The sequence below is a fragment of the Enhydra lutris genome, unplaced genomic scaffold (assembly GCF_002288905.1).
Source record: "Enhydra lutris kenyoni isolate GAN:26980312 unplaced genomic scaffold, ASM228890v2 scaffoldscaffold37, whole genome shotgun sequence".
Lineage (NCBI taxonomy): Eukaryota > Metazoa > Chordata > Mammalia > Carnivora > Mustelidae > Enhydra > Enhydra lutris.
Genome location: NW_019154121.1, coordinates 5,924,004 through 5,933,914, shown reverse-complemented (window position 1 = coordinate 5,933,914; position 9,911 = coordinate 5,924,004). Strand labels below are relative to the sequence as shown.

Genomic DNA, 9,911 nt, shown 5'->3' with positions numbered 1-9,911 from the left:
TACTGCGTCACTCGGTCGCTCCTCCCAACCCCTAACCCCGACTACGCTGGGAGCTCCCACAAAGGGAGGAAGTTGCTGGCCAATGAAGGACCGACGCTCTCAGCGCGCGAAATCCGCTTCAAACTCGCCCCGCCCAAAGGCGCCAGTAGCGCTTGTATGTAGCAGCCAGTCTTAGGTTTCAGTGAGAACGGCCCAATCCAATTGGGCAAGTGTTCGTGGAGGTTTACTCTCTGCCTCCACTCTTTTTTTCCCCTTGACTGCTATTGGACCAAATCACCAAAGTCCCTCCTGATTCTATTTGTTATTGGTCAAAAGCTAAGTACTTCATCTAGAGAGGCGTCTCCGACTCGAGCTGACGCTCTCTCCGGCGTCTACTCCAAGGGAAACGGATGGAGTGTTTGAACTTCGCATTTTATTCTGTTTCAGTCATTCTATTCAATTGCCACTGGAGACAACACAACCCGTGGCCCACGTTTCCTCCTCGACGTGGCCCGCCCTTTTGTAGAGTCCCCTCAGAGCCGTGGGGTAGCCCTCAGCGTTAGCTTCGCCCGCTGTTTCAGCGATGAGCTACCTTGTGACGTCAACGAGGGAAGAGGCGGAATCTCTCCTACAACCGGAAGACGTCCGTTTTTTTGATTGGCTACTCAAGACGTCCGTTAGGACGTGTTGCCTTTTCCGTGTGCGCTCTGAGCGTGGGCGTCCCTGTGGGGGTGTGTGCAGGGGTTTCTAGACTGGGCACCAACACCCCAACCCCTTCCATCAGGGGCTCGGCTTAGGGTCGCCCCTGGTGGGCGGCTCTCGAATCTTGAGGAAAAGCTCGAGAACCCGGACCCCCCCCAGGGCTGCGGAGGTCCTCTCGGTAGGCAGGAAGATGGCGGCAGCATCGGTGTCTGCGACCTCTGGTTCTCAGATCTCGGTAAGAAGCGGCTGACGTTCGAATAGGCTCGGTCCTGGCGCCTCTTTGCTTTTCCTCACCCTTCAAAGCGCTCTGGGCCCAGAGTCTCACCCATCCTGAGGAATGGCCGGGGATGCGTGGTCGCCCCTTGCTCTCCAGACGCCCCGTGCTGCCCTGTCGAGCCTGCACCCTTACCTCGAAACAGGCCTGGCCCGCCTCCATCCCCTGTTCATTCACCTTCCGGCCTAGAAGCGCAGGTTACCGAACTTTGCCAGGATTCGCTAGGGTGTCTACCCACGCCCTGGCCTGGCGAAAACATTGCAGCTTTGGTCACGTGTGTGTAACGGCCCCTCTTGGAAACTTGCCGAGACCAGGTGTGCTCGAGAGAGTTGGCTTAACTGGCAGCTGCTGAATAGTCCTCAGTCTGAAGCGCTTACTAGTTGCTGCTTGTGCTGATTCCATTGCGTACAGTGCCTCCCCTCGCGTATTCCCAGGGACTTTGTTCTTGCTCGTACCCAGAGCGCGCGCTTTCCACCTTCGGTATTACTTTGCAACGTGTACATGCCGTTCTAGAGAGGCGACAGGAACAGTTGAATCTGAACATTGTTTTCGCCTCTCCTAGGGCCCCCAACCAGTTCAGCCACTATTATTTGTCGAATTGGAATGTCGGTGCTTAGTATTTGGGGATCCAGCACTTTGGGAATAGGCAGAAAATGGGAGGAGTCTCAAGTAAGAGCCATTATAGCCTTTTTTTTCCCTAGTAAAGCGGAGTGCCTGCATACTTTGAGGATCTAAGATGACACAGGTGAATGAGGTAGAATCCCTGCGCTGAAGGAGTAGACACTGAGGAGAAACTGCATGTAGTCAGGCTGTTAACACAGTTCAGATTGATAAATGTTGCTGTCCTAAAATAACCTAGGCATGAGTGGCTAGCAGTTCTTGGTAGGCTAGAAACAGTTTCCCGGTAGGGAAGATGGAGCTAGCTAGGTGAGCTGTATGGGGAAGGAGTTGTAAGTGCTTATCGCAAGAACTGGAAAGAAGAAAAAGGCACCAGTGGCATTTCTAGGTATATGCCAAGACAAGAGGAGCTTTCAGGAAACTAGGAATGAGCAAAAGTCGTGTGGTGGTAGAGTTGGGTTAGATGAATTGTGGAAGTAGGTAAAAACGTGAAAAAAGAGCGATAGGGAAGAAAACAGAACTATCAGGGTAAAGTTATGTTATACACACTAAGGGGGAGAAGTTTAGGGAGCATTAAGAACAGAGTCACCTCGGGAAGACAGTTTTCCTCAGTTTCAGCTTTTGGTGACTTAAGGTTTATGATAATGAGGCCCGAAATAACTCAGAGTTTCTGCAGAATGGGAGTAGAGTTTGCAGAGCAGTCATGGAAGATGGAGGAGAAGGAATGAATGAAGCACATAGAGTTTATTCTGGAATTAGGTCTGTGAAAGGGAATATAAAAAGAGGAACTATTAGGAGGAAGTGTCCCTAAGTAGATGGTTGAGATTATATAGGAGCTGAGATGAATTAAATTTAATGGGAGAAGAAGGCTTTTCACTGTTTTCAAAACTTAGCACACAGACTGAGGAGACTGAGCAAGAAGTACTCGTACAAATGTTAATTGAGCTATATTCTGCCAAGTCCACTTAGCTGAGCACTGGTACTGGGATGTCCTGTCAACCCTTATTCCGTAAGGTAGCCAGATCATAAATTCCCTGGAGTGTTTAATAGGAAAGCATATATATTTGTATATACTAAGCTCAGTTTTAATTGGATTCTAAGTATCAATACACTTTTCAAATATCTAGGATCTTTGGGAAATCAAAAGTATAACGATCTTCTTAATTTGACTTGCTACATCAAACTAATTTGGAAGTCAGTTTCAAAACAAAAATTACTAAATTTAGATTATTAGTATATCAGAAATGACCCTCCTCAGACGTTTAACTGTCCTGTCAGAAATAAGGCTGACATTTCCAACAAAATTTAAAACATTCAGCTTAGCAAATAGCTGATCATAAAATAACACACACACACACAACCCTTTGAAAACTACAGCATAAACTCAGAGCCTACTCATACTCAGATTTTAGGATTGTATTAACTATACATATAAAAAAAACAATTCCTATTTATTCAACACTCATAAACCCAGCTTGGAGCATGCTATAATAAATAGGGATGCTTTTACTAGGTAAGGATTTTTAACAGGTAAATTCACAAATAGCATTCTTGAGAAAGCAGCTACTATGTAAATCTCAAATGTGAGTAAGATGGAAGCAGGTGATACATTCAGGTTTTTTTGTTTTGTTTTGTTTTTTAAGTATTTTTTGCAGCAGCAGTAAGAAGAGTAACAACAGCAGGTAACCTATAACGTGATTGCTATGTATCTTTTCAGTAGTGGCTGCCTCAGGAAAGCAGCTATGACTGGGCACAGTGACATTAAGTAGAAGTATATAGGCAGCATAGTATTGAAATAGAGGAGTATCTTTCCTGTCAGTCCTTTATTTTCCCAGTATCCATAGTCAGAACTCTTATGTCACTTTGGACTTAATAAACTAATCTAACTGGTCTCTGTGGCTTTTTAACCAGGCCCTGTAATTAACATGCTTCATATTTTTTTCCTCTTAAGTTTTATGAATATATCATAGATTTTTTTTTTTTTTAGAGATTTTATTTGTTTATTTAACAGACAGAGATCACAAGTAGGCAGAGAGAGAGAGAGAGAGAGAGAGAAGCAGGCTCCCTGCTGAGCAGAGAGCCCCATGCGGGGCTCGATCCCAGGACCCTGGGATCATGACCTGAGCCGAAGGCAGAGGCTTTAACCCACTGAGCCACCCAGGCGCCCCATATCATAGATTTTTTTAATACTAAATATATAAAAGATTTATCTTTGAGATTAATAAAACGAATTCCTTTATGCTTCTTCATGCATCTTTTCTTTCATACATACCACCAGCATATGTTTTGAGATTATAAAATATATAGTATTATATGGCAGTCGTGGTTTTAAGTGCTTTTCATATATTAACTAATTAGTATTTCCATTTTTGAATGAGCCAGATGCGGCACAGAGGTTAAATCAAGTTTACACAACTAGTAAATGGCAGAGCCAGTTTTGTTATTCACTAGTTTGCCAGCCATTCAAAAATAGTTGTCTTGTGATCATCCTTCGAAGTTCTACAAGTGCAAAAATTTCTCTAAAGAAGCAGTTTTCAAAGCATGGTCTGAAGACCTTTGGGGGTCGCTGAGGCCCTCCCAAGAGGGTCTACAGTTATCTTTCTTACCCAGTCACTTTGTGGGAGACCAGATTTTCTTGTGTGTCAGCCAAAATAGCATATTCAGTAGAGTGAATGCAGAAGCAAATATACGAATCCAGTAGCCTTTTTTTAAATTAAGAATTAAAGAGATCTGTAAAAATGTGTAAAAAATTCTTCATTAAATATTTTGGATGGCTGTTAGTTTTCATTCAAGAATTATATTTCTGGTAACATCATGGGTGTATTATTTTTAAGTTAGCAAGTATGTTAACATCTAGGTATAACCCACATGAACAAAAAGCTCTTTGGGATCTTCGGTAATTTTTAAGAGTGTAAAGGAGCGCCCAAACCCAAACTGTTTGAGAGGGGCAACAGTGGTTTAAACTGCCAGTTGGGCTGTGGGTTCCAACTCGGTGGTGGGTTGTGGAATATGTTTAGTGACTAAGGACATAATCATTAAAGAAAAGAAGAAAGAGAAAATAGTTCAGCAAATAGATTTGTGATTGAAATGGCAGGATCATGGAGGGTGCATCTTTGGCTTTCTTTGATAATGCTGAATTGTTTTCCAAAGCAATTGTACCAATATGTTCCCACCAACTATTCCCTTTAATCCATATCCTCTTGAACTTGTAGTATGGTCTCACTTCTGAATTTTTGCCAAGAAGGGAGTATGAAATGCTGTCCTGTTCTTGTTCTCATTTGTGCTCCCCTTATCAATGTAGACAATGCACCTTTTATTTTTTCATAACTTTACTCGTAGTTTTTTTCTTCTATGAAATGCTTGTTTGTGTCTTTTGCCTTTCTTTAATTGGTTTGTCTTTTCCTGTTGATTTATACTCATTCTTTATGCATTCTGGAAGTTAATGCTTGCCTGTTTAGCTTTATTCTAATTACTCTTCAGCTTGTCTTTCATTTGTCTAAGATACCTTTTGATGGGAGTTCCTGATGTGCATGGATAAAATTTATTAGTCTTTCCTTTTTATGTTTAGTGCTTTTTGGTTAAGAAATTCTTGAAGCAAAGGACATTAATGACATTCTTAATTTTTTTTCTATACAGGTTTTAAAGTTGGGGCCTTTTAAGTCCTTAATATGCTTGAAGTTAATTTGTGTGCTGTGAGGTAGGGCTCTAGTTTAACCTTTCTACTTAAGATATACAATTTCTCAGGGCGCTTGGGTGGCTCAGTGGGTTAAAGCCTCTGTCTTCAGCTCAGGTCATGATCGCAGGGTCCTGGGATGGAGCCCCGCATTGGGCTCTGGAGCCTGCTTCCCTCCCCCGCACTCCCACTCTGTCTCTCTGCCTACTTGTGATCTCTGTCTGTATAATAAATGAATAAAATCTTAAAAAAAAAAAAAGACAACTTCCTCAACATTGCTTATTAGATATATCTTTCCCGAATGGTTTGCATTTGTAGCTATCAGTATATTTCCATATGTGTATGTTTGTTTTACTGGGCTCTTTGTTCCATGATTGTATTTGTCTATCCCTATATACTCACTGTATTAATGATTCTCCTTTATATATTTCTGAGAGAGTACCTGCCTGTCTTCCTTGTTCCTTCAAGAGAAATGTTAGCTATTCTTGGTCCTCCACTGTTCTTTAATAGAAATTATAAATTATATATTATAAATTATATCTGCTATTGGAATTTCAATTGAAACTGCATTGAATTTCTAGTTTAATTTGGGAGTAACCAATGTCTTTAAGATAGTCTTCTGTCTGTGTCTTGTTATTCCAGTTTTTTTGAACGTTAACATTTTTCCATAAAATTTTATAATTTCAGGTCTTGTACATCATTTATTAAATTTATTTCTAGCTCATTTTTTATATATTTTCATAAGTTGCATTTTCTAACTGATACATAGAACTGTTAAATACATTTTCTCATATTAATTTTGTCAACAATCTTTCCTAAACTCTAGTTCTAATAATTGAGGATTTTTTGGTATTTTCTATTTAGATGATCTTAACCTGTGAAATTTTAATTCTTTGTTTTCAGTCTTAATGTTTATTACTTCCTTTTCTTATCTTAATATGCAGGCTATGAAATGCAGCACAACATTTACTAGTTGCCTTATAAATATCTTTGACTTGCTCCTGAATTTAAAAGGAATGTTTTAAATTTGTACCATTAAATATGTTGTCATATTTTTTTGAAAACTTGCTTACTACTGTAAGAAAATAGTTCTTTAATAATGGCTGGGTATTGAATTTTATTGATTACTTTACAGATGATCATACAGATTTTCACATTAAAGTAAAACGGATATTCTAATGTTCACTCATTCATAAATATTCCTGGAATGACCCCATTTTGATCATACTGTGTTTTTTTTTTTCTGTGTAGTTGCGTATGATTTGCTAAATTGTATTTAAGTTTTTATGTACCTGATTTCTTCAGCTCATAAGCATAATAAATCCTAGTGATGAATATAACTATATGCTGAGTCCTTTCAGTCCATCTAGCAAATCCCTGAACCTTGGGCTGGTCCTGGGGACTGCTGACAATCATGGAACCTTCCCAAAATTCAGGTTCCCAGATACCAGCCAAGAACCACCTCATAAGCAGACATCTTTAAGTATAGCAATCTCATGTCTGCTGTGTTAATCCTTTCTGCACAGGTTTTCTATGATATTTGTGCTCTCTGTTTGGCATAAAGGAAATTATATTGTGTAATTTATATTTTATAAATATATGTAATTTTATAATTTATATACTTGAGTAAAATAGTTCAGTTTTATGGACAGTGAAGTTTTCCTGTTTTGCAGAGGAATTATATAATGAATCCACTCAACAGATTTACCTTTATCAGGTGTTTTTATTGGAACTTAAACAATAAACTTAAACAGTGGGAATGACTATGTTTTTCCAACATCAGTTCTCCTGTGTCAGCTAGGTGTCCTACTGTCAATTCAGTTCTGCTGCTAACTAGCTGGATATAGTGCAGGCCCCATAGGTTAAGGGACTAGCTCCTACATGACTGCCCCTACTTCAGTCCCAGGTGTGCTGAAGGTAGATTTTTGCACTTCTGCCCAGTCAACTACAAATGAAGGAGTTCCCATGACCCCTTTTCCTCACATTTATTAATTTGCTAAAATGACTCACAGAACTCAGGAAAGTGAGTTATGATTATAGTTAGGTTTTTTTGTTTTGTTTTGTTTTTTTAGAGGATACCACTCAGAAACAGCCAAATGGAAGAGACACATAGGGCAAGATATAAAGGGGCTTCCATGACCACTCTGGATGCTCCTGGGACCTCATTGTTCAGGAGTTTTTATTAGTATATAAATCATATACTTAAAATTTAGTCAGTCATTGGGCACCTGGGTGGCTCGGTGGGTTGGAGCCTCTGCCTTCGGCTCAGGTCATGATCCCAGGGTCCTGGGATCGAGCCCTGCATCGGGCTCTCTGCTCAGCGGGGAGCCTGCTTCCTCCTCTCTCTCTGCCTGTCTCTCTACCTACTTGTGATCTCTATCTGTCAAATGAATAAATAAAAAAATCTTTAAAAAAAAAATTTAGTCAGTCATTGGCCATTATTAATTGAACTCAGTCTCCAGCCCCTCCCTTCTTCTGAGGTTAGGATGTGGGGCTGAAATTTCTAATGCTAGTCGCTTGGTTGGGTTTCTGGCTACTAGCTCTCATCCCGAAGCTGTCTAGAGGGTCCCACTCTTGGTATAACAAAGACAGCCACCACTTAAGAAATTCCCAGAGTTGTTGAATCTCTGTGTTAGGAGCCAAAGACAAAAACTTTTTTTTTTTTTTTTTTAAATTCCACAGGGCATAGAGATACTAAACATATCAAGTAGGGATAAGCATTTTTAAAAAAGAGTAAAGGCAACAGAGTGACGGAATGGTGATACTTTAGGTACAATAGTCAGGGAAAGCCTTATTGACAAGACTTTTGAGCAGATGACTGAGTGGCATGAGAAAGAGAGCTTTCCAGGCAGGTAAACTTAGAAAAGAAAACAGTGTTCTGTGCATTTTAGAAATCCAAAAGTAGGTCAGTATAGCTGGGAAATAATGAGGGGACAGAGGGTTGTGGAGAAAGAGTGGGAGGGAATGAAGTCGGAGTTCGCCTGAGGTCAGATACATGCGTGGGGCCATAAAAACCATGGTAAGGAGGCATCTGGGTGGCTCAGTCAGTTGAGCTTCTGAGTCTTGATTTCACCTCAGGTCATGATCTCAGGTAGTGAGATGGAGCCCCATGTCAGGCTGTGCACAGTGTCTGCTGGAGGTTCTCCCTCTGCCCCTTCCCCTGTTCGTGTGCCTGCACGTGCATTCTTAACACTCATTCACTCACTCTCAAATAAATAAACCATGGTGAGAATTTTGGATTTTATTCTGTGATGGAAATCTGTTGGAGGGTTTTAACTAGGGGTATTACTCTAATATACTTGTTTTTTTTAAATAATCATAATGATTATTACTTGGAGACAGGCTAAGGGGATGTGGACACGAGGGATTAGGAGGCTCTTAATGCAGTCCAGACAACAGATCACAGTGGTGTAAACCAGGGCATTAGTAGTGGAATTAGTGAGAAATTGGAGAGTTTCTGGACATATTTTGAAGACAGAGACCCAACAAGATATAATGAAAAATTGGATGTGGGGTGTATGAGAAATGACTTCATCCAAGGGTTTTGACCTGAGCAGCTAGCTGGGTGCATAGTGGTGCCAGTTGTTGTGGTATGCTGGGACAGGAACAGGTTTTGGGAGTTAGTTCAAGAATTTGTTATAGGCATGTAAAATTTGAGGTGCCCATCCAAGTGGAAATAATGAGTAGGAAGGTTAATGTGAATATAAAATTTGAGAGCGAGAGAGCTCTGGATTCCATATTTAAACTTGAAAGTCTCAGCAAGTAAAGGCTTTTCAAAACCCTACAAGTTGATGAGATCAAAGGAATTCATGTAGAAGAAAACCAGAAGTAGAAGGACTAAGCTTTGGAGCACTTCAGCATTTAGAAAGAGAAAGAAGAGAGCCAAGGAGATTCTTAGGAAGAGGCCTGTGTTGTTAGGAAAACCAGAGTGTGGTCCATCTTCTAAGGAAAGTGTTGGGATGAAGTGATCTGTATCACATGCTTTTGGGAGGTCTTCGAAGTCAGCAATATAAAAGTCCCTCGTGAGCTTGCTGAGCTGTTTCTGTGAACTGGTGAAGACTCAAGTCTGATTGGAGAGGGTAAGAGATGGGGTGATGAAGAGATTGCAGCAATTACAAACAATTACTTTAAGGGCCTTTGTTGTAAGCACAGAGAAATGAGGCAGGAGCTGGAGGAGAGTCCTAAAGTTCAGGAAAGCTTTTGTTTATTTTGTCCTTAATGACAATGTAAGAGATCTAGTAGAGAGAAATAGCGTCAGGAGGGGAAGGGGTTTTATAGGAACCAAGGCTTTGAACAGGTAGGAGGAGATAGGTCCGTTAAACAAACCCCATTCCTTGTTTCAGCATAGGGAAGGTGAAATGTATGAACAGGTGTAGGTAAGCTGGTGGTTCTCTTTTGAGAACTAGATACTTGTTCAGTTAACCACCTCTGATTCTATAGGGGATGAGATTGGCTTGGGAGTGGGGTAGGCAAGTCTACTGTTTTGAACCTCCTTTTCCTCTTATAAGACAAGGATAATATACTAGATTGTTTCTGTGGTTCTTCTCAACCCTGAAGTTTCTGACTTATCCCCAATTGTTTTTCTCACTTAGAAAGACCTGGCTATTAAGAACACATACTGTTTTTTTCTTGCTATATTATTCTTCTTAGGTGTTTTCTACCACT

The 9,911-nt window shown here is 40.7% G+C and overlaps 1 protein-coding gene across 1 annotated transcript in view; it reads left to right on the top strand.

Annotated features, from left to right (window-relative positions):
* Positions 1–581: 581 nt before the first annotated feature.
* The window catches only part of LOC111154481 (centrosomal protein 57), a 39,850-nt gene continuing 30,520 nt past the window's right edge, over positions 582–9,911 (top strand). The window contains exon 1 of the mRNA XM_022514094.1: positions 582–916. Coding sequence (XP_022369802.1) covers positions 872–916 — 45 coding nt within the window. The 5' untranslated portion in view covers positions 582–871. The remainder of the gene's footprint in view (positions 917–9,911) is intronic.